A 27722-nucleotide genomic window follows, 5' to 3' on the forward strand; every position below is an offset into this window, starting at 1 on the left:
TGTGACGCTCCTGGCTTGTTCCTCATGATCACAAAGTGGCAGCCCCAGCTCCAGCCATCACACCCACGGTTGCACGTGCATGTGGGCTCAGTTTGCTGCGTCGTGTCCGACACTTTGCAACCCTGTGGACTGTAGCCCACCAGGCACCTCTGTCCAGGGGATTCTCCAGGCAAGACTACTGGAGTGGGTTGCCATTTTCTTCTCCAGGTGACCTTCCCAACTCAGGGATCAAACCCAAGTTCTCCAGCACTGGCAGGTGGATTCTTTACTGTTAAGCCAACAGGGGAGCCACACTGCTACACTACCAAAATGTGACCTGTTAAGGCCATACCCCCAGAGCCCAGCAAGGACACAGAGCAGGTGTTCAATAATTATTTATTGAAAAAAATGACCGAACCCCAGACCCCCGCTGAAACCATCCCCTCACACACACACAGGGCAACACCAGCCGTGGGGAGCACTAGTAGCCACAACCCCGCCCCCGGCGCCCCAGCCTCCAGGGCGAGCAGGAACTCTAGTAGAACTCTTCCTGCTCGGAGTCCGGCTCCGCACCCTGCTGGTTCTGAATCTGACTCTGCTTCTTGTACAGACCGGCCACCTGAGGTGAGAGGGTGGGTGGTGGGCGAGTCAGAAGCCCCGGGCAGCCCCACCTTCTTCCCAGCCAAATCGGGCCAGAGCCCACGCTCTCCAGGAGGCTGGCCTGGCAAGGTGAGCCCACCCCTGGGCCAACCACCCACCCCTCCACCACAGGCCTCACCTGGGCACTGGTAGTGGCCTGCTCCGGCTTCTTATCCTCACGGACGCGAATAAACCGAGGGAAGCGGAGGGAGATCCCCTTCTCGCTGTCCACCTGGGGGAGGCACAGGGGAAGTGGTAAGGAGAGCAGGCAGCATTCCCCACCCAAGGTCTCCTCCCTGCTCCGGTGCCTCTGGCCTCAGTCTCTTGATCCATACAATGGGACTAAGTGATGGGTCATTGTAAAAATCACATCAGGTACGCAAGTGTTTGGGTCTGTACTCAGTGGCATAAGAACAGGGGGCTGCCGGGGCTTCTGTTGCTATTGTTATTGGGGCTGAAAGGCAGGAGGGCACAGAGCCAGAGGTAGACTCTAAAACCAGACTTTGGGGTTCAAAGCCCAGCTCCCGACTCAGAAGCCAAGTGAACCTGGGCCCATTATGCACCTTGGGCCTCTATTTTCCCATCTGTGAAATGGGAAGGTCAGTGTTTTTGTGAGGATGAGTGTGAACAAGTGCCGTGCCTGCTTCACCTAAGTGCGTGATAAATGCTGCTCCCACTGCTTGTTGCCAGGGAACCCTGACTGCCCTAGGTGGAGCAGGCGTGAGAAATTTCAAGAAGGAGACGAGATAAAAAGTATGAGCTTTGCCTTTACGTGGAAGTCTGCTGCTAAGCAGAAATGCGCATGCCAGATTTTGAAGGCTCAGAAGAAATCCCAAAGGGAGTATGTTTTTAAGGTTTCCTGTTCTTCAGATAACTACACTTCAATTTAAAAAAGTTATATTTCCTGTTCTTTGGAAGGAGGATGCTAAGAGCTGCCCTAGTGCCAGTGGGTGGCAGGGGGTGGGGGTCCCCTGGGACACGGATCCTTTGGCAGGTGTGGAGAACAGAACCACTAGTGAGAGAAATTAAGCAAGGAACATTAAAACTTGGAAAATGAACTACAGTTGATAAAGCAACGCAGTAGTTTCTTTTTCTCGTAAATGGTCAGCAGGAAGTATCCTAAGTTTTTACTGAAAGGAACTGCTCTCAAAAATTACTTAAGACCTGAGTGTGAGACTGATATTTAAGAAAGTGATTTAAAAAAAAAGATAGAAATGTGGGGTTCCCTGATGCCTCAGGTGAAGAATCCGCCTGCAGTGCAGGAGACACAGGTCCCATCCCATGGGCAGAGGAAACTGGCACGCGGCAGTCCATGGGCTGCAGAGTCGGGTACGATTAGTGACTAAACAAAATTAACTGAAGCACTTTGCTGCACACCTGAAACTGACATAACTTTCTAAGTCAACTATACTTCAATAAGAACATAAAATTAAAGACATAAGAATTTAAAATTTGACAAAGAAATCAATTTCATCGTTTTCTACTCCTGGGGAATTTTTCCTATTTTTTTAAAGGAGACTTTGATTTCACTGTCTGAAACCCAAATAAAACGCCAGCTTCGGTCTTCTGAAGCATCACCCCGGAAGCACAGACATGGGCCCCAGAATCCCCTCCCCGCTGCTCTCCAGCCACTCAGCTGGGATTCTTTCGGAGGATCTCCTCAGGGTACCCCCGTTACTCACCAGGCCTCGGGCCGCAGGGTAGATGGGGGACAGGGAGAGGTCCGCGCACTTCACCTCCCACACGTCGCTGGGGTCCAGCCAGTGGTCGGGGGCCACCGCACCGTCAGCCCGAACGTAGGAGCGCGGGGTGGGCAGCACTAAGGCCTGCAGCCGTGCGAGAAGGGGAGAGGGTCTTGGATCGAAGTCAAGGCCGAGGGCTGGGGGAGGGAGGGCAGCGAGGAAAGAGGGAGGAAGATGGGGAAGGGGAGACACAGACACCCCTCAAAGTAGAACACTGGCAGGGGCAAGGATGATGAAAGAAATGGGAGAAGGAAGAAATGGAGACCCTGGGAGCCGAGACAAGAAATTAAAGGCAGAAAGAGAGGAGCAGAAACCCAGAGACAGGAGTCAGAGACCAAGAGAGACAGAACCCAGACAGGGACACACAGACCAGAGACACGAACACGCAGGAAACCGCAGCGCACCCCAGACGCCCGGCACCAGGCCAGCAGACACCCCGGAGACTGGGGCTCCCCTGGCATCCTGAGGGCGAACTCGGGGAGCCAGCAACACGCCCTGCCCTGAGCCTGGCCCTGAGCGTGGCAAACAGGGCTCCCTGACAGCATCTCTGGCCGGTAGCCGGCAGGGCTGGGACTTGAACTTGGACGTGCTGGGCTCCCCGCCGCCAAGCCTCCCACAGGGCGAGAGCCCCCAGCGGGCAGGGAGGGCTCACCTGGAGCCTCTGGTGGTGCTCTTCCAGCTCCTCGTCACTGAAGCCAGTTCCGAGCTGCGAGGACAGGGGTCAGTGGCTCTGCTTCCCCCCAGCTCCCACAGGCCCAGGATGAGCCGGTCTGCCCCTCCCCGCCACCCGCCTCCGGGGTCCACCTGGCACCTTGCAGATGGCCTGGAACTCCTCGCTCTCCTCGTCATAGGAGGCCAGCAGGAAGCCCCCGTACCGGCCGGCCCGTTTCCCCTTGCCCAGGTAGGCACCAATCACTACGAGGTCCAGGGTGTCGCCCACACCCTCGAGGTAGTCCTTCTTCAGCTGGGGGGAGGGAAGGCCGGAGATGAGGGTGGGGAGCTCAGGTGTGAACCCCACTGCTGGTGTGGGGAGGGTGGGGGCTGGGTGAGAAGACCCAGGACAGACGCTGGGAGGAGAGCGGATGAGGGACAGGTTTCTCGGCTGAAAAAGGCTGATGAGAAAGGGGCCACTCTGATGGAGAAGGCGGGATGGAGGGGACGGGTCAGGTGGGCAGACTTTGGGGGGTCACCTCAGATCCCCCTTCCTTTAGTATGGAGGGACATTCCACTCCATCACAGGGAGAACATCTATCCACTCATTTCAGAAACTAAATTAAGTGCCAACTGTGTGCCAGGCAGGAGCTTGTTCCTACCCCAGGGTCTCTGCGCTTGCTGTGGCCCTGCCCCTGACTTTACCCTGCTCGTTACTCCCCATCTGCGTCCTGGCTGACCTCCTGGTGGAAGGCAAGAACAGAGTGCTCCCCAGGCTCCCTCATCCTGCCACCTGGGGCACACAGACAGGCGGTTCTCCACCAGCCTTGGTGAATTTGCTCACAGGGAGCAGCGCGGGCAGCAGGGCCGAGGCGGCTGCTATGGGAGGCGGGAGGGAAGGAGCAAAGGGCCCCAGAGCTCGAATGGGGTGAGGTGGCGATGGGGTGTGGACCACCCAGCAGGGACAGGCTTCTGGTCCCTGAGCTCAGAGAGCTGGCAGGATGAGAGGGTGGGCGGCACCTTGAGCCAGTTGTGTGACCTCTTGGCGATCTCGTAGGTGGCGTCCACATCCAGGGTCTTCACCATCAGCCCCTCGCAGGAGTCTAGGGAACACAGGAGAGCCACGTGAAGCCCCGGCGCACAGCCTCGCAAAAGCCGTGGGCGGGACTCTGGTCCAGTCGTAAGGTGGGGCCAGGGTGGGTGCAGATCACGGGGCGGGGAGGGAGTGTCGGGGGGCACAGACCGTGTGGGACGCCCTCACCTTTCACCGACTGCTCCAAGAACTCTGCGATCTGCTCCGTGTCCTTGGTGTCTAGGGAGGTGGCAAAGACGAACTCGCCCTCCGTCTCCACGAAGTTCTCCCGGAGCAGCTGCCGGCGTCGGGAGAGGGGCTCACGTACCAGGGACTGCAGGGCGGGATGGCAGACAGACGTCACCATGGAAATAAGGAGGAAAAGCCCGACGTGGTCGGGCAAAACAGGAAGCGGGTGGGTCACAGGTCACCCTGTGGCTGATGGAGGTGAGTGTGAAGAGGGGCGTCAGTTTACATTTGAGGCAACTTAACAGAGGCTGGATTCTCACGTCTGTTCCCGCCCTCAGGCCGCAGCAGGTTGTTTTGGTTGCAGGACAGGCATACAGATGGGGAGTTGCAAAGGGAGGCCTCAGGGGCCACACTTGAGAGCCGCTGCCCAAGCGTGGCCTCCCAGCTCAGCCCGCTGGTTCCCAGGTCTACACACCCCTTCATCCCCCGAACACCCAGAACACAATGCCGGAACTCACCTCTCCGTTGAGGTAGATGAGATCGAAGGCATACAGACACACCTGCACCTGGATCTCCGCCGCGTCCACCTCCTGGGTCGGGAGGGATGGAGACCCGGAGTGGGGGTGGGGAAGGTGAGATGGGGCTGGGTGGGGCTGGGTGGGGCTGGGTGGGGCCCCTGCCATCACACCGGAGGCAGACACCCAGTCACCTGCCACTCTCCCCTTCTCCCCAGCCACAAGGTTGTACGCCTATAAGCACAGCAATGATGCCGGCCGCTGGCACTGGATTATGAGAGCAATCATCTCATTCTCTCTGCTAAGTATTCGCTTGCCCAGCCTCCCTCGCAACTAGTGAGGGTGACATGACAATTTTGGCCAATGAGAGTGAAGAAGTTTTCTAGGGTGCAGGATGAGGGGGCTCCTGGAACAGATCTTTCATAATAAGTAAAGACCCCTTCCCTCCTTCCTATTTGGCATGCTGGGATAAGAATGTGATGGCCGGAGCTGTGGCAGCCATATTGTAAAAGGCTGAGAGAACTACATTCCAATTGACAACTCTGTCTCTCTGGGACAGGGCAGGATTGGGTGGAAGATGATGGCAGGTGCTGGAGTGGGGCAGAGGCTACCTTGCGTTTGCGGGTGGTGAGGACTTGGAATGGCTGGATCTGCTTCTTTTCCCGGTCCCAAGCTACAGCTTCTGTGTCTAGGATGAAGGATGTGACCGATGGGAGTTTAATCTGAAAGGTGAAAGGGGGAAATGCAAAGCTCATGAGAGGTGGTGGATGAGGCCAAAAGACAGATGGAGAGAAACCAGTTTATTCCCCTTCTACATGGAGAAGATCCAATGACAAACTGATGCCAGCCTTAGAGACACGCGTGAAAACAGATGCCTTCTGGTCCCCACTGAGAGGGGAAAAAACTAAGTTTTCTGAGGACTTACTATGTGGTCCCACAAGCTGGAAACCCAGGAGCCTTTGTCATCTTCCTCTTTTGCTCACTTCACATTCAATTCAGCCATGAACTTGCCCATTCTCTCTGTGAAATCTCTAAGGCATCCACTTGCCACCACCTCGCAGAGCCCAGTCCAGCCTCAGCCACAGCATCCTACCAGTCTCCCTGCTCCTGCACTGACTCTGCCCAATACACTCTCCTCACAGCAGCCAGGCTGCTCTCAGTAAACCCCACATCTTCTCGGTGCTCATCCCTGCTGAAAACACACGGCTCCCCAAACCCCTGGAATCTTTCCTTGGCCAGCCCCCGCACCCCTTCACCTCACCTAGCCCCTCAGACTCACTCTCTGCACCCCCACACACAAGCCTTTCTGGTTCTTGAACGGACTGTGCCTTTCCAACCACAGGGCCTTTGCACATGCTCTGGACTTGAGAATCTGCATGGCTCCCAGGGCCATCCACACTGTATCCTGGGCTGTGCTTGGTGACGGCCCTGTCTTCCTGACACCAGGGCTAAGTCTTATTCTGTTAAAGGCTCACAGGATCCTGGACCTGTTCTTCAGAGCCCAATCTGAGTACACTCAGAGGTAACAGCAGGGCTCTGATGAAGACCTGCCTGCTCTGCCGTCTGGGTTAGTCGCAGCCTCCAGCACAGGGCTCGGCAGAGAGCAGACACCCAGTAAACACTTGAATGAACGGGGGAAAGAAGCCAGATCCCACTGACCCTGGACTGTGACTGCCTACATGAAGCTCTAGCACAGGCAAGATGAACTTATACCAATGAGAAAAGCAGATCAGTGGTTGTTGCTGCAGGAGGTGGCAGGTGGCGGTGGGGAGAGGGGCCTGCCTGGCACGGGGCATGAGCAAACACTCTGGAGTGATAAACGCACAGAAATGTTTTATATGTTGATTATGTGTCTGGGTGACCTTGTCAAAACTCTGCAAACTCTCAAGTCAGAACCTTTTATGGAAACTACGCCTTAAGTTGGTTTTAAAAATAAACAGCACTCAGCACATCACAGGAGCTCAATTAATGCCTGCGTTGCACTGTTTCTCTGTCCTTGCTGCTCTAGGAAAGAGCAAATGTCCTCATTTATTACAGAAGACTAGTCCTCTCTGTGGGCTTCCCTGGTGGCTCAGTGGCAAAGAATCCGCCTGGACTTGGGTTTGAGCCCTGACTCAGATCTCCTGGAGAAGGAAATGGCAACCCACTCCAGTCTTTTTGTCTGGGAAATCCCACGGACGGAAGGGCCTGGCAGGCTACAGTCTATGGGGTCACAAAGAGTCAGACACGACTTAGGAACTGAACAACAACAAAGTCCTCTTTGACCGAGAGCTCCTAAAGTAGGTCCACACGGCCCCTGGGAGCACAGACAGCCTGGCTCCAGAGCCCTAGAGATCCAGCCCTATTTACAGGCTGTGGGGCCAGCGTGCAGGCTTCTCCTCCACCTTCATCCCAAACCTTCTCCTCGTCAGAGTGTGAGTCTGCCTTTCCCAGCCTCCGCTGCACCAGAGTGCCTGTGACCCCGTGCTGCACAGGGGACCCCAAGGTGGGGTCAGCCGGGGGTGATGGGAGGTGCCCGGAAAAGCGCTAACCTTCCTCATGGCGGGGGGACAGCAGCTGGAATCCCTTTCCTACCCGTCTTTCTGTCTGGAAGTGTGGTGGCTCCCTGGAGACCAAGGGGCCAGGCACTGGGATGAAAAGGCAACGAGCCAAGGACAGCAGACCCAGCTGGGTTTGGGAAGACCTTGGTCCTCAGCTGAGCCAGCCCACGGCCACCCGCCTTCAGATTTAAAAGGGGAAAAAAAAAATCTGCAGGCGTTCTATTATTTATAACCCAACACACTTCAATCTAATTGCACTCTCTCCCGCTACACCGGGCCGGCCTGGCTGGCCCTCCGTTCCCCGCTCCCCTACCAGCACCCCTCCCCGGCCCCCGAGGTGGAGCCGGCAGCTGGCACTCACCTTAGGGATGCGGCTGATAATGTCGGGGTACCTTCCAGTATTGTCCTCCTGATTCCTGCTGAAGATCTTTACCTCCCCGCCTTCCAGAACGTGGATCTGCCATCGTGGGGGAGGGGAGAGGGACTCAGAGCCGGGCCCACTCCCGGGAGCCCCGACTTTCTCGACCCCACTTCCATGGGCAGGAGGTTCCAGAAGCTCTGCAGGAGGAACTGGTGCAGAGACCTCAGCAAATCCTTCCTGGGTTCAGAGGGCGCTCCCAGGCCCATCTGTGGAGCCCCTGCCGCCTCGTCTTCATCTCCAGTCCAGCCCCTCCTCCCCCGGCTAGCACAGGTGCTTTGCTCTGTGTCTGCACGCGCCAATTTGTCTGGATGTTGTGGTGCTGTAACATTCTGGTTTTTATGATTTAAATGTATTCATTTTAATACGTCTGGGTCACAGTCCTTGAGCAGAACCATATATATGCCACCTAATATGCACATTACCCTAAGAAATAGTAGTGTATGTGTATACAACATGACTTTAAAAATATATATCTTTAAATCACGATTGCTATCTTAAGTCATAGTTATTTTCTGCTCAGCACTGTATTTCAAAGGTCCATCTATGCTGAGCCTATCCAATCTACTGCGTGTAGCTGCCTCAAGGCACCACAGGGAGGCGCCCACGGAGCTCGCTTACCTGTCCTCAGGTGAGAGCAGGGAGTGGCCCCCACTCCCCCCAGGACAGAAGAGCCACAAGAATCTTCACAGCCCAGACCAAGGCCGTCTCCGGCCCTGGAAGCCAGGACACACGTCCAGGTAACCGCACTGAGGGGGACGCAGGGCACCGGCTACATCAACACACCCACCAGCAGGACAGCACAAGTGCAGCCCACGCTTTCTGAGCTCCCACTGCCCTGGGTCAGGACTTGACGATGTTACCTAGTAGGATCTGTTTTCAGAGGAGCCAGTCAGGTGGCTACGACTGTACCACTGGAGGTGGGAACTAAAGCCCCGAGGGCCGTGCGAGACCAGACGAGTAGCCATGCGTGGCCGGCCGGCCCCGAGCTCGGGTCTGAGGCACCCCATGCCCCGCTCAGCGGCGCGTCCACCCCTTACCTGTGCCCTCTGCCCGTCGTATTTGTACTCGCAGGTGAAAGCTGCCTCCTCAAAGCGCTTCAGGACCTCACTGACACCCCGGGTGGGGTGGGCCAACATTGGTTTCAGGGGAACCCCTGGGAGGGGAGGACAGAGTGAATTCAGATAGAATTTACTGGGTGGTGAATTCATGGAGGCAGGGTGGAGACTGCTAATCGCACTCAGAAGCGACGCGTGCAACACCTGGGTCTTGTCATCACAGAGCCTGGCCGCCCCCTTCTCGAAAACTAAAACAGAAATGCGAGCGGTCTAGAAATTAAAGCGACAGCCCTGGAATGACAACGTGATAAGAGAAGGAACTCGGGGCGAGCCCCAGGGTGCAGCGCGGCCCCTCCCCTGCCGCCCGCCTCCCTCTAGGCCCTTCCATGGCAGAAGGATGAGATGCTGCCTGCCTGCCGCACCGCCTCTGGGGTATCTCGGGGACAGCAGCTCTAACACGGAAGCGCGAACTCCATGGGGATGAGGTGCGGCTCAGGGGAGAGGAGGGTGCTCTCTGAGCAGGGGGCCCTGTGCTGGCCACCCCAGGGATGGAGGGAGGGGAGCCTGGTGGCAGCCAGCCCGGGGCGAGGCTGTGGATGGGTGGAGGCGGGCAGGGGGTATTTCATGGAGGCGAGTACCTGGGCTCAGTCTGCAGTGCTCCGGGAGCCGCTCCAGGCCGTGTTCCAGAAGCACGGGGACGATCCGCTCCAGGTCAGGTACCTCACTGGGGCAGGGAGCAAGAACAAGGCGGGCGGGGGTGTTCTTCTAGAACCCTGCTCGCTGGCTGCAAGATCCCCACTGCCTGCCTGTCACCCCTTCCCAGGGTCGGCTTCTGCCTCCCTCGACTCCCCTCATCACCCCAACTGTCGTCATCCTTCATGTTTCTTCCAGGCCGGCCTCCCCCTCCCAATATTCCGGCTTAACAATGGTCTGGGGCCAGCCTGAAAGCAACAGTCTACAGGTCTCCAAGCAGGGGCAGAGTTCTCTCCATGACCGTCACGACCCTCACAGTGTGCCCATCACCAGGCCCCGTCTGGGTTTCTCATGGCCTTTCCACAGGCACAGTCCTGCCTGGAACTCAGAAGCCTCTGCCTGCCCCTCTCCTTGGCTGTCAGGATCACCGCCTCTCCCGTCCCTGTGTCCCTGACCCCTCGCTGTCAGACGCCTCCCTGATCTTTGTCACCTCCCCGTGCCCAGCGCCTGTCTTGTCTGGATCCCCACCCAGGGCTCTGTCACCTAGGTCTCACCAGAAAGTCTGCTTCAGGATCATGCCTTGCTCCTCCAGCCACGTCTTTCTGGCTTCTGCCGTCTTGCCCTTCCCGGCGTCCACCACGGCGGGGGGGCATTCTAGGATGAACCCCAGAGGAAGGGGCTTTGGAATGGGCCCGACCCCCCTCAGCTAGCCCCGGGTCCACAGTGGGTGCTGGTGCGAGATTCCTCAGGGAGAGGAGGCAGAGGGAACCAGGTGGGGGTGGGGATCGGGGGAAGGGTGGCCGGGTTAGCTTGAGTGACAGCGTGGGGCTGGCCACCGGGGCTCACCTTGACTGGGGGGCGTGAGGCTCACGGCCTGGGCGAGGGCCGCCAGCACCGACTGCTCAGCCAACCCGAGGCGCAGCCGTCCACTCAGGGCTCTGGGGGGACAGAGGGTAACGGGGATGGGTGCACCTGTTCAGCCCCTTGCTCCTCCCTCCTCCAGTCTCCCTACCACGACCCTCTCCTCTAAACCAGAGCAGCCTCCAGAGCCGGAAGGGACCTGCGATCACACAGCCCCACTTGACAGAGGAGGAAACTGAGGCCAGCCACAAATCATCACGACCACAGGCAGCGCCTACAGGCAGAACTAGGGGCCTGGCAAGGTGTCCGTGTCTCTCCTCAGCTGCCCTCTGACAAAGCAGTGATGGTGGGGGTGGGGCCGGGGCACGGCCAGATCTGGAACAGCCTGCCCAGGGGTGCCAGGGTGTGATGGCCAAGAACCTGTGCCCGTAAGGGCCCTGCTTGAGCCAGTGACCTCGGGCAGGAGGCTGTCTCCATCTCCCCTTCTCTAAACGGGAGTGAGGTTCACAGCCTCCCAGAGCTGCAGGGAGGAGCTCATGGGAGAAAGCGCGAGGCACAGGCCAGGGCAGACATCACTAATCCACTGCGGCATGCTTCACCCACGAGCCCAGGCTTCTCCAGGCAGCACTGCTGAGAAGAGGAGCTCCGTGCCCCGCTCACGATGCTCCCATCCGAGGGCGGTCAGGGCACCAGCAGTGATGTGCCTGCTGGCCCTCCTCCCCCCGTCACAGGCCCACACCCTCACCTGGCAATGAAACGTGCCTCTGAGTGACGGCAGGCCACAAAGAGGCCTTTGATGACGTCAATCTTCTTGGTTGTGGACTGGAGAGAAGGGGGCAGGGCGGTCAGTGCCAGGGGTGAAGGGAGGGAGGCCATCCTCGCTGCCTGGGGAGCTGCCACCCTTGGAGACCTGCCCGCCTCCCACCCCTGCTCCCCGGTTCCACGGCCTGGAGCGCAGAGAACAGTAAGAAGCTTGTCCTTCCGGCCTCCCACCCCGGCTCTGCTCAGCAGGTGTTCACGGAGCCCCACGGCCCGCACTACATCGGGGCTAGGGTCTCAGGAGGAGAGTCCTGCAGTCTTGAGAGCAGCAGGAGAAGAGAAGCTCTGATCCCAAAAGCAGGACCCAGGTGACACCGCCCTGAGCAGTCGAACCAGAGCCTTCCAGGTCCCCAAGAGGAGAAGGTCTGGGGAGAGCCAGCCGCCCGCCCACTCACAGCGCTGCCTGCCAGCTGCGCGATGTCCCGGAACTTGGCGAAGACGCCGGCGGCAGTGAGCGCAGGCGGGGGCAGCACGAGCCTCTGGGTGCTGCGGCTGCTCTCGGCCACCAGCCCCACATCACCCTTCTCGGCCACCTCGGCCCGGACGGACTCCAGCTGCCGACCTTGTAGGGTAGAGGGAGCAGCGGCTGAGCGCCAGGAGGGGTGTGGCCACCAGGCTCCCCTCTCCAGAAGCCAGGATGATGAGCCCGTCTACACCAGAGGGGTCGTCTGGGGCGGCATCATCAGTATGGAGGTGGGATTTAAAGCCCTGGATTTCGGCCCCGACTTCCTCCCTGGCCTCCTGGTTTCCTGTCCGTCCTCCACGTGGGTCCAGAACTGACCCTGCCCCTTGCCTGCCTGGGACCTTTCCACGGCTCCCCAACACCTTCAGAGTAAACACAGAGCACCCCAGGCCCTGGGCAGGTGGGCAGGTCCCGCCCACTCGGCCAACCTCTCCTGGGCACAACCACACTCTGTCCCCAGCTCCGCTCGTGGCTCTGCTGGCAAAAGCCCCTAAGGACCTCTGCAACCTCCACGAGCCCCGACCATCAGCCTTGCTCTGCACCTGCGGCATCCCCCTCTCCCACCTGATCTGAGTGCAGACCTCGTCCTGATTCCCCCCCGCTCTCAGCCTGTCAGTGGCCGCCCTCCCCACCTTGCACCTTTCCAGTCCCTCCCCATCATCTCCCAGCCTCCCCACGTCCTCCCTGGAAGCCCCCCATCCACCCGGCCTGGGGGCGTCCACCACCACCCCCGCCTCACCCGTGGCCTGGGCCACTGCCTTGAGGAGGATGCCCTCTCCGATGCCGAGCTCCAGGCCCTGCTGGGGCGGCCCCAGGCGGTTGAGGCTCAGGTAGAGGACGGGCAGGAGGTCAGCAGGTGACAGGGCCACCACGGAGCGCAGCAGGTTGCTCAGCGTCTCCACCATCCGGAGCCTGGAGGAGGGGATGGGGGTGAGACCACCTGACATTTCGGGGTCAAGATGGGGTAGGAGAGCATGGTGATAAAAGAAATGCAGGAAAAGAGACGAGGAGAGGGCTCACGACCAGTGCCCGGTGTGTGACCCGAGCCACAGGGACCACCACAGGCTGCTGGTGGGACAGGAACTCCATCTGACGACGACAAAAGGCATGATCAGCTACAGGGAAACAGCTGATGTGTACGGACTGCTTTCCGGGTGCCAGGCGTTGGTATTAAGCCTTCAAAACGTTCTCTGACTCCCTGAATTCTCACAGCTGCCCTGAGCTAGATACTATTTCATTTTACAGGTGAAGAAACTGAGGCACAAAAGACTATGTAACATGCCAAGGTCAAAGAGCTAGTGAGTATTGGGCTGAGACAGGGTTCTCACTACAAACAAGACGTGGGCTTTCTCTAACACTGAGGATCGGGAGCATCAGCCTTGGTTACTGCAGGTACTCTTGGTTACTTGAGCTTAGTATCCAGTTCCTGCCACCAGGCAGTGGAGCCTCTCTTCCCACGCCGGGGATCACGGTCACCCTCCTGTCCTGCTCTGACCAACAAACCAGGCACAAACGATGGTGTGGGCCCTCAGAGGCCTGTGGCCGCTCTTGTGGCCAGGCCTGTTGTCTGTGATCTCATGCGTGAGGGTGCAGCTGAGCCAGGAGGGGGTTAAGAGGATTAAACAGCTGGAGGCACAGCCAGCGCCAGTGGGACAGAACCGGGAGAGCCCCCACTGGCCCCGGGCAGGCAGCCTGGTTAATTACCGAGCAGAGACCTCCTCGATCTTCTCGAACGCCCGGGCCACAGCCAGATAAGGAACCCTGGGGGAGGAAAAGGACAAACACCCACACTGTACACCCAGCGTGTACACCCACGCTGCCTCCCCGCCAGCTCCCTGCCCCTACACGCTTCCCAGTGAAAGATCTGCTGATCCCCAGGTGCTCGCAGGCAATCCTGCCTGACCCCTGCCTGGGGTTCTCTCTCTCCATCCCCTTCAGAGCGCCCAATGGTCTCCCCAAAACACTGAGGGTTGTGGGGGCTGGGGGAGGACTGGCAAATCTCTCATTGAAGCCTCCGGAGACAAGGCCTCCCGCAGTGCCAGGGAGCAGAGGAGGGGTTCTAGGGAGGGCCACGCCTCACCTCTGGCCCGCCTTCCAGCAGGCATCTTCGATGGGGTGATAGTTGTTCTTGGCAGGATTATAGCTCGCTGGGTCCACGTGTCTGTGGAGGGAAAGGAGAGGCTGCAGGGTAGATGCCTGGGTCGAGGAGAAGCCATTCCACCAGCTGGCATCTACTGAGCATGTCCTAAGTGCCAGGTACTATTCCAGGCACAAGGGCATGGAAATGAATGAAAGTGAGTTTGCTAACCTGGAACACATGTTCCAGTGTGAGAGTCGGGGGTGAAAAACAAATGAGACCAAAAAGCAGAAGAGAATAAGTCATTTTCAGTATTAAAACATTTTTAAGACAAAAACCAGATAGAGGAAGAAATCAGAAAGGCAGATGCTGCTTCAGAGGACGGTTGGGGAAGGCCAGAGGAGACATCCGGTCAGAATGATATGAGGGGTTAGCAGAGTGGGGGCCAGGGAAAAGAGCATCCCAGAGGGGAGCTGCAGGTGCAAAGGCCCTGAGGCAGAGACACGCCTGGCACGTTGGAGGAACAGAAAAGGGGTCAGTGTGGCTGAAGTGGAGCAGTGTGATCTGAATATCGTTCAGTTTAGTCGCTCAGTTGTGCCTGACTCTGCGATCTCATGGACTGTAGCCCGCCAGGCTCCTCTGTCCATGGGGTTTCCCAGGCATGAATACTGGAGTGGGTTGCCGTTTCCTCCTCCAGGGGATCTTCCCGACCCAGGGATTGAACCCACCTCTCCTGTACTGGCAGATGAATTCTTTACCACTGAGCCACCTGGGAAGCCATGTTGTTCAGAGTCCACTCCGAGAGGCAAGGACCCCTGTGGGTCAGACCTGCCCTCACTCTGGCTGGAACAGCAGGAGGAAGGTGCAGTCCCTGGGTGCCCCAAGGAGCCAGGCACTGTGCGAAGGGCACTCCATCTGCTAGCAAATCAGTCCTGCAGGCAGGGACTCACCTGCCTCCCGTGTCACATAAGGAAACTGGGCAGAGTGGTTACGTAGCTCACCCGAGGCCACACAGCTAGTAAGCGGTGCAGTTCTCGGACTGTGTTCTAACCCTCTACATCATACGTTCCTCGGGAAATGCCTCACACCCATCCCGTTAGAGCCACCACAATCCAGATTCTGCAGTCACACTCCTTTGGGTTAAAATCGCTGCTCCATCAGTGACCAGCTGTGTCCTGGTGAGGAAGCAATTTCCCTCTGAACCAACCATATGATGGAGCTACCCGGAGTCCGTGCCCTGACACGCCCTGAGGTTAAGGGAGAAATTAGGGGAAGAGTTCCCACTCCTTGGTGCGCTTTGTGGGGAGCATTTTTACAACACTGACTCCCCAGCCTCAGACCTATGTCTCTGCCAAACATGGGGTGAGGGAGGAGACTGCCGACTGTTTACAGCTCTTCAGCTGATCCTGTGCACAGACAGGGATGAGGATGGCTGAGCCGGACAGAGCACGAGCAGTGAGTTGTATGGTCTCAGTATTTGATAAGGGATCGCTGCCTGGTACTTCCTACTATAAGGAGAAACGGCAGAGCTGAGGGGTAAGAAATTCTGCAGCCACGCTGCCTGGCTCAAATCCCAACTCTGCCACACTCCTCATCTGTGGTCTAATCAAGGCAATCAAAATTAATAATAATAATAGCAGCTACTACTTGCCGAGTGTGGGCATGGCCAGACGCTAGTCTGCAAACCTCAGGAGGAAACTGGCCCAGAAAGGCTAAGTCGCTTGGCCAAGGTCACACCAGCTGACAAAGGTGGAGCTGGGATTTCCAAGCACTCCAGAGCACTGTCCTGCCTCCATGCCTCACTTTTCCCACCTGTGGAATGGGAGTCCCAACAGAGTCGATGCACAGGGTTGCTGTGAGGCTTCAATGCATCAGGATATGGAGGGCACAGCGTCTGGTGCCGAGCACACCGTTTACAGTGGATAAAAGGGTGTGCTTTCTACCATTAACAAGTCCTCATATTAAAGGTGAGGAAATTGGAGGTACTGACAGTTTGTCTGTCTCCTGGAGGCGGCCATCAGTGATCAGGTTGGGAAGAGTGTAAAAAAAAAAACGATCGCAGTATCCCAAGAAGTAAAAATCAGGACACAGAACTTCATGTCAGACACCAAGTTGGCGAGAGAAACTTACAAGTAATATAAGCATGGGCACGAGCCCAGGGCGCAGGGCAGGGGTGCAGAGAAGAGGCCCAGCGTAGAAGCCAGGGCAACTCGGCCTCCAGGCCTGGCTTTACCCCCACCCTCCCTGCGTGTCCCAGGGAAGATGGCCTAGCTGCTGGGCTACTGGTTTCAATGCCTGGGAAATGGCTAAACACCAGCTGCCTACTGCACAGGCCCACTGCAGAGAGGAAGTAAAAAGGCACAAAAGAAACCTTTAGGACGTGACTTGACACAGAGGAGGCGCAAGAAAAGGAGCTGACCTTTCCTACAGCGCAGTCACGTGCTGAAATGGGGCCATTTAATCTCACTAATAAGGTTGCGACTGGGGTACAAACTTGTCATTAAGAATCCCAAATTTTTTATTAGACTAATTAAACCTGAATCACAAAATTCTAACGCTGAAAGGCTGTTTGGTGATTACCGGTCTCCTTTTTGGAGGCCCACCTCCAATCAGATCAGTGAGGCCTGGGACTCACTGGCTTACTTTGTTTCGTCTGCTATTCTCTTGATGGATCCTGACTCACCCCTTGATCTCGTCCTTTCTCAGAGCACCAGGTCCTTCTTCTTTCGCTTCTTTTTTGACAGCTGGCTTCCGGGGGGCTGGGGAATGAAGCAGGGAAACAGTGGACCCTTTCTCCTTCCCACAGCCCCCACCTCCCAAGTACTCTCCAGGTGGCATCGCTCCGTGCTTGGGGCAGGAACACGGCAGGAAGGGCAAGTTAGGCCTTCTCACCCATGGGAAGGCTGAGCTCCTTGGAGAAAGACCCACCTGCCTCTTCCCTGCGCAGCCCCGCAAGGTGAAGTCCCCACTCACAGAAGAAACTGCTGAGGGTCTTTGGAGTTTTGGGGGGCGGTTGAGCCTGGCCATCCTCCTGTGGTTCCTGCTTCACCGTCACCCCGGGCTCTGAGACGCTTTCTGTCAGGGACTCTGCTGAAAGTGAGAGAGCTCAGATGGTGATGCAAACTTTAAACAAATGTATTTCTTGGCCACGAGGCATGTGTGACCTAGTTCCCTGACCAAGGATGGGACCCGGGCCCCCTGCACTGGGAACACAGAGTCCCAGCCACTGGACCCCCAGGGAAGTCCCCAGTGCCTATGATTTCTGAAAGATAACTCGTTGGAGGATGACTGGCTCTCTTTTCCTCACATGTGTGGAGGAAAAATAACAATAAAAATAACAGTAGTAACAAAACCTAAAGTTTCCCCTAGAATTTGCTTTTAGACAAGACATTGGAGAATCTTATTGAAGTCTTATCCAAGCCTTATTTACATTAACCGTCCTCCAAAGACATGGGACCCCCCCGCCCCGACAAAACCAGAGAGAGGGGCCCCAGGGAGAAAGAGGGTCAGACACTCACTGGAGGTCTTCCGGGGCTCAGGGGGCGTCGTGGGCTGGTCCCCACCTTCCACTTCCTCCTTGTCGTCCCCTTCAGGCTCTGGGAGGCTTTCTATTGGTGTCTCCGCTTCCAATGACATAAAAAGGCAGATGGCAAGAAGTGGCACTGGGAACCCCTCCCCAAGGGCATTTGCATTCCCAAGACACTCCGCCCCGTTTCATCTTTGCTGCTCTGACCGCACACGTGTGAAGTGACGGGAGGGTGAGGGTGGGTCAGCCCTGGCCACGCAGGGACCTTGAGGGACACCAACCCCAACGCTTGCTTGTGTAGCTGAAAAGCAGGGAGGGCCAGACTTTTCTTATAAACCATTATTTTTGAATTACTCACAATGAAATAGAACTGGAAAGGTTTCAAAATGCCAATGATAACTTGTTAAAGTTTTTTTAAGCTGACTGAAAAATAAAAAAAAAAACCCACCTCCAGGGTAATAATAACAACTGCATCAATTGACTTGGGAATAATCTGCCTTTGTAGGGAGAAGTCATCCCCTGCCCTGGCCCCCAAAACCCCTGGACACAGATAAGGGCTAAAACTTCATGATTTACAGTAAAATTTGTTACTAAAAATTGCCAACCAGAAATCAGATCTCCACCAAATTCAGACCTTCCCTGGGAAGGACAAACCCAATAAAGACCTCTTATTGAAACAAATGACGGTGACAAAGCCTGATTATTATAATCATGTAAAGGCCCCAAATGATCTGTGGATCAGATGTTTGTAGCTGTATTTCCCAGGTAAGATATTTTACATTTTCACAGGCTGGATGCTGTGTGACCTACTAGCTCACGGCATTTTGCTTGTCATTATTAGATCACATACTTGGTAATTCATGACGTCAGCTTTCTGCAAAGCTGGGTACTCATGGGTGGTGTGATGAAAACCAAGTATTACATGAAAATCAGCATGAACAGGAAACGAGGGCAGCAGTTTTCAACTGGACTCCGAGGTCCGAGCAATTGTGCAGTGCCCAGGAGACATCCTATTAGAAACTAACTGTGATTATTTAAGAATTAATTTTTTTTCCTTTCAATGCTATGTATATTACTTTCTCAAACGCCCAAGCTAGAACATAAATAGTTGTTTGGACATAACTCGACAAGCTGAAGAGCAAAGGCCTTGGGCAATGCGCAGTTAGTTACTAAGACACTACGGGTCCTGAAGTTTCTACTTCTTTGCTTTTTGGCAAAACTTACAATAAAAACAAATCATTTAGAGGAACATATCTTCCATACGAGAAATAAACAGAGAGAATAAACTGTATTTGAATTAAGATGGCCAAACTAAGGTACTCCAGAATGCGTTCATGACAAAATTCCCTGGGCAGCGGGGTGGGATTCTGATGGAAACGTGTGGATTCCTGGTCACAGTGTCAAATCAAGTGGGGTCCCCACACCCTGTCCTCCTAGGCAGGCCCCCACCTTTCCAGACCCCCCCCACACAAACACAGAGTGAGCCTCTCCCCTGCTTCCTCCCTCCCGACCAGGGTCTCACCTTCTTCCTCCTTCTTCTTCTTAGTTTCTGGATCCTTGTCCTCGCCCTGCTCTTTCAGAACATCTTGAAATGTCCGTTTGGGAAGCTGCTTCCGGGCTGGAAAGACAAAGGGCTCAGGGTGGCCTCCTTGCTGGCCCACCGGACCCACCACAGTGGGCTCAGACCCCCGTGGTGATGGCCCCTGGGATGGCTCTGGGGCCCTGCCACTGCCCGGGTGCGGGGCCCATCCTTCAGGCTTCTGCTTCCTGGCTGTGTGGCCGCGGCAGGCAGGTCCCTTCATCTTGGGAGCCAGCACCCGCCCCCCTCTCTGCTTCACCTCTCACCACACGCTATCCTCAAGCCCTCGCTGCCCCCCACATCACACCTTATCCTCAGAGACTCCGAGGGGTGTGGGGTTCCCGCACCTGCTGTGCTGTTCCCACCCCGAGGCCTTCACACGCGCTCTGCTTGGCAGCAACACTTCCCTGTCCCCCTTTCTCAACAGGGCCGACCCCGACCAGGACCCTGATCCAAGACTCAGGCCAGACAGCCGCTCCTCTGGGCCCTGCCTCAATCCGCAGCCACCCCTGTGCCTGCATGTCATTCCTTATAGCAGCACCGTCAGTGGAAATGTACAGTGAGCCACGTGTGTCTTCTGAAACTTTCTAGTGGCTACACTGAGGAAAGCAAAAAGAACCAGGTGAATCTAAGTTCGGATAATCTTGTTTACTTGACCCAACATAACCAAAATATGATGATTCCAACATGTTTTGAATATTTAAAATCAGTATCATTCTTTTTCCTATGCTGCTGCTGCTGCTGCGTCGCTTCAGTCGTGTCCAACTCTGTGCGACCCCATAGACAGCAGCCCACCAGGCTCCCCTGTCCCTGGGATTCTCCAGGCAAGAACACTGGAGTGGCTTGCCATTTCCTTCTCCAATGCATGAAAGTGAAGAGTGAAAGTGAAGTCACTCAGTCGTGTCCGACTCTTAGCGACCCCATGGACTGCAGCCAGCAGGCTCCTCCGTCCATGGGATTTTCCAGGCAAGAGTACTGGAGTGGGGTGCCATTGCCTTTCCTATGCTAGGTCTTCAAAATCTGATGCACTTACAAGCACATCTCAACTGGGCACTGAATTTTCATCAGAAATACTTGATGTGTTTAGATTTCATACAATCTACCAGTGAGAAAGCCCAGAGAAGGAAACCATTTGCCCGAGGTCACACAGCCAGGGGCTGGTGGAGCCGTGCTCTTAACCACAATGCTAAGACCAGCGCTGGCAGGAGGGTGGCTCAACGGTGGAGAGATCCACACATGGACAAAGACAGGTAGCTGAAACAGCGTGGCCCAGGGGTCCTTACCCGTGCGACGCTTCGGGATCCCTGATGGGGATGCAACTGCTGGGGAGGGTTTGGAGTGGGAAGGGCTGCTCTCAGGCAGTGTGACAGGACTGGGAGGCGAGGCCTGTGGAGAGTCTGAAGCAGGCTTCTGGAAAGGAAGAGAAAGAGCAACTCCTGAGTTGGGGGAGAAGGAGGGAGCACCCAGCTGCTTCAGTTTCCAAACACTTGAGAGAACACAGCAACTCAGCCCCAGCTCTGGCCTCTTCCCTGGGCCATCACCCCACTCTCCTGTGTAGTTTCATGGTCCCAGACTGGCCCTATTATGGACCACGGTAACAATTCTTTTTTTTTTTTTTTCCCTAAAGTGACAAGATCTTTGATTTTTAGCTAAGCATAATATGGCCCAACCAAAAAGTGGTGGCTCAGATGGTAAAGAATTTGCCTGCGATACAGGAGACCTTCCCTGGGTTGGGAAGATCCCCTGGAGGAGGGCATGGCAACCCACTCCAGTATTCTTGTCTGGAGAATCCCCACGGACAGAGGAGCCTGGTGAGCTACTGTCCATAGGGTCACAAAGAGCCAGACACGACTGAGCGACTAAGCACAGCACAGCACATAATATGGCCCAACCAAAAACTTCCCAGATGCCCTTGCAGCTAGGTGTAGTCAGGAGCCTAAGGACTACACTTCCCAGACTCCCTTGCAGCTAGGTCAGAAGCCCCAGGTCTACACGATGCAATGTAAGGGCAACTGGTTCAAATGACATTCACCTAAATGCAAGGGGAGTGCCCTGCTCTTCCCACTGGCTGAATGTCGGCATTCACTTGGACAACTTCATCTAGGGATGGTGAGCAACAATACAGAAGCACCCTGGGGCAGAACGAGCCGAGGAAAAGACAGAGATGACAAGAGGCGGCTCACGGGGGGCCTTGGAGGCTCCATCAGGACTGTCTTTGTCCTGAGCTGGCAACCCTAGGGCGGGGGTGGGGGTGGGGGAAGGGTTGGAGATGGAAGAGGGGTGTGCAGTGGGGGAGACAGGATGTCGCTTCACCATCGACAGACTGAGAAGTGCTGCACTTCGGATGTGATCTTCAGAGCAGCCAACAGGCAAGAAATGACTTAAATGAGGGGAGCAAGTGAGCCGCTGCACTTGGGGAAGATGGAAAGCCTTCGATTCCACGGGTTCTGAGCCTTTCCTACAGCAGGCGTTCTCTCCCATCACTGTGTAAATCAACTTACGGCACCTTCACGGCCACCCCTGACAGGGGAGGCTACCCAGAGCTGCCCGAGCCACCTGAGGCTGCCTGCCAAGACATCACGAGGGCAAGGAACCACGCCCAGGCCCCAGGGCAGAGGCGGAGTGAGGCGCACAGAAACCAGGCCCAACCACTGAACTCCTCTGCCCCCTGGGGCATCAGCTCCAGAATTCTCCTGAGTAGCTGCTGCACGCAGCTCCAAGGCCAATGGGAATGACGCTTCTGGTAAACGGGGGCAGGCTACTGGGGCCCCACCTGGCTTCTGGGGGTGGTGGGGGCTTCCTCTTCCTCCTCCTCGCCCTCGCTGCCCAGGACCTGGGTCGCCTTCCTCCCTGGCCTCTTCACTGGAGAGTCACCCTCAGACACCACTCGATTCCGCTCCTTCAGCGCCACCCTGGAAAGTGAAAAAATGGAGGTTTTTCCAGCAGGCAGAGTGGGGACGCTGCCCCCAGACTCTCCAGCAATTTCATTATGTTTCATTCCCTTCCTTGCCTTTCAAGCATGCAACAAACATCTTCCAGAAGCCTCCTTGGCATGTATATATTTTTTAAGCTATGTTGGGTCTTTGTTACTTTTCTCTACTTGTGGTGCATGGGCTTCTCATTGCAGTGGCTTCTCTTGTCACAGAGCATAGGACCTAGGGTACTCAAACTCAGTAGTTATAGCTTCCAGCCTTTACAGTGCTCAGGCTCAGTAATTATGGCACAGGGGCTCAGTTGCTCTGCAGCATGTGGGATCTCTCTGAACCAGGGATCGAACCCATGTCTCCTGCATTGGCAGGCAGATTCTTTACTACTGAGCCGCCAGGGAAGCCTTCAACATATGCTCTGAAACACCCATCCCCCTCGTCCCACTTCTCTGGAGGGCTCCTGTGTGCCCACCTGGTGGTGGGCGATGCTGGAGGAACAAACGCAGTCCCTACGAAGGATAGACAATGGCCTTCAACATTTCTTTGGAGACTTTCTTTCAGTCAGTCATGTAAGACCCTGATCCCCTAGGGAGGGACTACACTTCCCAGCAACATAAAACAAAAGGGGTGGCTCTCAAGTCAGAAGTGTTGATAAATCATGACCTGATCTTTATCACTGACTGAGCATCTTTTATGAATCAGGCCCTGTTCTGTAAGTTGTTAGGGTGTTGACACATCAAGTCCACACTGAAAGCCTGATACAGATCATGATACCCTGTTACCCATAAGGAAACTAGGCACAGGATCCCAGGGTCCCAAACTGGGAAGGTGAGCTAAATCTACCTTGAATGGTCCGGGGACAAGGTCTTCCCAAGAACTTATGACAAGGATGGTGGGGAGAGAACACTGTTCTCCTCAGATGCAGCCAGTGGCAGGGTCCCTGCCTTGTGGAGGAAGTCTGCTCCAGAATGAAGTCAAGACACTGGGCCAGAGTCCTGAAGACAACTCTGAGGTCCTGGATCCAGCTATACCAGAAGCTGACACTACCTTTAGCCTTTCAGTTTACCAGGATCAAAAATTTCCCCATGGAGGCCTGCGACATTCTGAGCCGAGTTTGTTAACACTTGCAGCCAACAGAGTCCTGACTGATGAACAGATTCACCACCTCCCAGCCCCAGAACATACTTCGGAGGGGACTCTGTTTCTCTGATGCTCTTGGCTGTCTCCTTCTCTGGCTTCTTCGCTTTGCCCTCTTTCTTGGGCTGGAAAAATGACCTGGAGGAGCAGAAGAAGGGGAAAAGAAGTGAATGATAACAGTACCCATAACCCCTCTAACACATGCCACATCCCTCAGCTTCCGATGCCCGTCCCCATTTCTGGCACACAGCAAAAGACTTTGAACAATCCCCTTGGATGGATGAGGAAACAGGCTTGGACAGAGGAGGCAGCACTATGTGCTTTTCTGCCTCAGCTCACCTCTCATGTGAGAGCCAGGATGCATCCCAGTTTCCCTCCTGCAAGTATTAACTGCGCACTTACTGTGTGGCAGGCCCTGTCCTGGGAACCCAGGGGCACAGGAGCGGCCCCGACACATCAAGTCCCTGCCCTCAAGGGGCTGACGCTCCAGGAGCAGGCAGACATTAAGCAATGTGTTCACTGCTTAGTTGTGTCTGGCTCTTTGCAACCCCATGGACTGCGGCCCACCAGGCTCCTTTGTCCATGGGATTCTCCAGGCAAGAATACTGGAGTGGGTTGTCATGCCCTCCTCCAGGGGATCTTCCCAACCCAGGGTCTGGGTCTCTTGCATTGCAGGCAGATTCTTTACTGTTTGAGCCACCAGGGAAGCCAATAGCTAATATGAAATGTTTGGAAGCGTTATCTGCTCTAGAAAAGGTCAAGTAATGGGCTCTCCCTTCCACCCAGGCATTACCGGCCCTTTAGGCTGGATCACACTTTGTTGTGGGGGCTATCTGGGGCACTGTAGGATGTTAACAGCCTGCCCCACCTTTACCCACCAGATTCTAAGGGAAGCCCCCTCTCCCTCCAAGTGGTGACAACCAAGAATGTCTGATGTTCCCTGCTGGAGGGGGTCGGGGGAAGTTGGAAACTGCCCCAGATTGAGAACCACGGGGCTAGGGTCTCTGAACCTTGCAGCCACTAAAATTCTCAGTTACTACACCACCTGGTTTTCCAGTGCCCCTCCCCACTCTCCATACTGCTCAACTCCTGGAAATTCCTATGTAAAGACTAACCCGAGTTCTTCTAAGATAAGGGCAGAGGTAGAGATAGGAGCAGAGAATTTGGAGAACGCAAGCTGCTGGTGGGTGGGGCGGGGGTCCTTACATGATACTTCGCTGCATGATGGTATCAGAATTCTCTCCCCACTCCTCCTCTCCGCTGGTCACCAGTTTCTGAAAAGAACATCCAAAAATACTTGATGAGGATACTCATTTTTGTGCAGAGATCAAAACACAAAACACACTGATTATGTGGAGATCGGAACACATACACCTCTGATAAGAGAGGGGAAACTTTCACAAATTGAGATTTGGGGAAATCACCCTGAAATCTACATCATTTGGCTTGAACTTCACGCTGACAGACCTGACATATGGGCTGTCAAACATAATATGCAGCTGCTTTAACCAACTAAAGAAGGGAATGCATTTACCAGAAATAAAAAAAGTCTACTCTGAAGACACGGCTAAAAGCCTTCCTTCCTACGAGCCCAGACTAGGAGCTCTTCAAAGACAAGGTTCCTTTCCCAGGTGCCCAGGCCATAATGACTCTGTGTACATGCTAATCTTTTTCTTCTTTTTGAAACCTTGAAAAAATGTGTCCCTGGTCGCATTTGATATACATTCTTTACTCTGTTGTTTGGTCACTAAGATGTGTCTGACTCTTTTGCAACCCCATGGACTGCAGCCCGCCAGGTTCCTCTGTCCATGGGATTTCCCAGGCAAGAATACTGGAGTGGGTTGCCATTTCCTTCTCCAGGGGATCTTCCTAGCTCAGGGATCAACCAGCGTCTCCTGCACTGCGGGTAGTTTCTTTAACATGGAGCCACCAGGGAGGCCCACTCTTTGTTCTAACAAGATATAAATCTGCTGAAAACCATGCTTCACTGGAGCAGTTCCTCAGAACTGAAAGGCTTTCTCCTGGGCTAGAATCCTCCATTTGGCTCAAATAAAACTCTTCTTCCCTTCCTATAATATTATTTCTATTCCAACTTCAAATGTTCCCCTGCTGCTGCTAAGTCGCTTCAGTCGTGTCCGACTCTGTGCGACCCCATAGACGGCAGCCCACCAAGCTACCCTGTCCCTTGGATTCTCCAGGCAAGAACACTGGAGTGAGTTGCCATTTCCTTCTCCAATGCATGAAAGTGAAAAGTTAAAGTGAAGTCGCTCAGTCGTGTCCGACTCCTAGCGACCCCATGGACTGCAGCCTACCAGGCTCCTCCGTCCATGAGATTTTCCAGGCAAGAGTACTGGAGTGGGGTGCCATTGCCTTCTCTGCAAATGTTACCCAGTCCTTCCCTAAGTCTCCAAACCAGTCAGTGCTCCCTCTTTTCAATGTCCTTCCCCATCATGTCCTCCCTTCCTTCCTTAACTCTGGCAAACTCCAGTACACTTTTCATCCCTCTCTGGGCCCTGCCTCCTGCCCTCTCTCTCACCGGGCAAAACCCCAAAGCTGTTGATTGAAACCAACTTTCCACCCACCCTGTTCCTGCAACCGCAGAGTAGAGCGGGACTGGTCACCAGGAGTCCTTCGGGTTGCGGTCCAAGCCTCTCCATTTCCCCAGACTGTTCAATTCTCCAGCTCTCTCAGGCAAACCGACTCCACCCTCCGCCGCCGAGAAAACGCAAGCAAATGCGAGAAAGGCAATTTCCCACCGCCTTATCTACCTCCTGCTGCACCTGCGCACCGCTCCGAATCCCAGCTGTAGGTACTTCGACCACCCAGCTGTACTCTCATCTGAGATCAGACCCTTGACCTGCGCACCAGATCTCATGCCCTCTGACCTCCTCAAACCCTATGCTCCAGTAAGCCCCTCCTTTCTTTCCTCTAGATCAACTTTTCTCTACTAGACCATGCCTATCGATTTACAAATCAGCTGTGATTTGTCCCATCTTAAAAATCAAACAAAATCCCTTCTCTTGAGCCTACATGTTCCAGCAGCTATCGCTCCATCTCTCCTCCCCTTTTCAGAGACGTCATACAAAGAACTGGAGAAGGCAATGGCACCCGACTCCAGTACTCTTGTCTGGAAAATCCCATGAACGGAGGAGCCTGGAAGGCTGCAGTCCATGGGGTCGCTGAGGGTGGGACACGACTGAGCGACTTCACTTTCACTTTTCACTTTCATGCATTGGAGAAGGAAATGGCAACCCACTCCACTGTTCTTGCCTGGAGAATCCCAGGGACGGCGGAGCCTAGTGGGCTGCCATCTATGGGGTCGCACAGAGTCGGACACGACTGAAGTGACTTAGCAGCAGCATACAAAGAACTGTCCCATGGCATCATCTCCCGTCTCTCTCTCCTCCCATCCCTGCTTGAACCTTCAAGTTTCTCCAGATCCCTCAGCTGGCCCTTCTCATCAAGGTGATAGAAGAACTCTGGGTTGCTAATTCCGGAAATCACCTCCTGTTCCTCATCTTGGCCCATCAGCAGGATTAGAAACATCTGACTCCTTGCTCCATTGAATTTTTTTTTTTAATTCTTTCTTCATACCACACACACCCTCACCTTGGTGTCCATAAATATTAAAGAAAAAAAAAATTCAAGGACTCATATAGCTAGTTTTCTATGCTGATATCTCTATCTGGATATTTAACCAACATCTCAGACCCAATCAGACCAGCTCAAGATCCTTGTCTCTTCCCTCCCCAAGCTCTTCTAGGCCTCCCTCCACCATCCTGGGCAATAATAAGCGCAGTGCTTTGTGTGCTAAATCGTTTCAGAGTTTTTGCGACCCTATGGGCCGTAGGGATTTTCCTGGCAAGAATACTGGAGTGGGTTGCTATGCTCTCCAACAGGGCATCAATCTTCCAGACCCAGGGATCGAAGTTGTGTCTTTCAAGTCCCCTGTATTGGCAGGCAGGTTCTTTACCACTAGCGCCACCTGAGAAGCCCACAATAAGCCCAGACCTTTCAGCTCCCCTCCCCTGGACCCCACACCTTCACGTCTCTTCCCTTGACTCCGCCCCCTCATCAGGCATACACAAGGCCAGACCGCTCCCTGTTCAGAAGGTTCTCGACCTTTCAAAAGGCCTTTGCTTTAGGCCTAGATCTTACCACTGACTTGCCCCGCCCCACCTCCAGCTCCCCGGGCTCTCCCCTTAGTAGACCCTTTTCCTTCAACCTTTCCCCGGCCCCGCCCACTATTAAACTTCCCCCTAGACCCACCCCCTTCCAGGTGGGCCTGCCTCTCCGGCCCTTCCAACTTCCGGATGACCCCGCCCACCTAGAGCCGTTCCCCGCCCCCTCATCCCTATATAACCACGCCCCTTTCAGGTAGTCCCGTCCCTCCAGGCGTCTCTGCAGATCCTGTCTTGTGCAGTTTTCGGTCTTCGTCTACCTTCTACCTGATCCTGAACCTCTGACGGACGCCGTCCCGCCCCCTCCAGCGGCCCGTAGCCCGCGCACTCCCCTCCGCGGCGCGCTCCCGGCCGTATCAGCCTGCCCCCATGTCCTCTCCTTTGCAGCCGACCTATTCGGCGAAAGCTGGAGCCCCGAGTTGCCGACATGCGCTCTGTTGAACAGCCCTGAAGCCCCGCAAGGCTGGTGCCACTTGCCTCGCGCCAGGCCCGCGCGCCGCTGTCCTGAGCGTCTCTCCTGGAGCGACCCCGCAGTCCCAATTTCGCGCCACCGACTTCGCGCGCAGACTTCGGCGGGCGGGGGCGGGGCCGAGTCGAGGGGCGGGGCCGGGCGACGTCCGAGCCGCCGTCGCGAGGAGGACGCTGGGAGTTGTAGT

At 55.4% G+C, this 27722-nt stretch overlaps 1 protein-coding gene across 5 annotated transcripts; it reads right to left on the reverse strand.

Annotated features, from left to right (window-relative positions):
* Positions 1-358: 358 nt before the first annotated feature.
* On the reverse strand, positions 359-27640 carry LIG1 (DNA ligase 1). Of its 5 annotated transcripts, none has more exons than XM_005219131.5 (28): positions 27544-27640; positions 24092-24159; positions 22934-23023; positions 21595-21733; positions 20105-20231; positions 18765-18860; positions 17235-17339; positions 16690-16803; positions 16400-16475; positions 13720-13800; positions 13344-13400; positions 12379-12551; positions 11572-11738; positions 11103-11179; positions 10343-10434; positions 10051-10150; positions 9442-9527; positions 8786-8901; positions 7689-7784; positions 5399-5509; positions 4791-4862; positions 4273-4417; positions 4032-4114; positions 3172-3324; positions 3013-3066; positions 2301-2444; positions 758-850; positions 359-598 (listed from the first exon to the last, which is right to left on the reverse strand). In XM_005219131.5, exons 2-28 carry the CDS (start codon positions 24106-24108, stop codon positions 515-517), a joined length of 2748 nt encoding a protein of 915 aa, XP_005219188.2. In that variant the 5' UTR covers positions 24109-24159; positions 27544-27640; the 3' UTR covers positions 359-514.
* Positions 27641-27722: the final 82 nt, after the last annotated feature.

Source organism: Bos taurus, chromosome 18 (genome assembly GCF_002263795.3).
Source record: "Bos taurus isolate L1 Dominette 01449 registration number 42190680 breed Hereford chromosome 18, ARS-UCD2.0, whole genome shotgun sequence".
Taxonomy (NCBI): Eukaryota; Metazoa; Chordata; class Mammalia; order Artiodactyla; family Bovidae; genus Bos; species Bos taurus.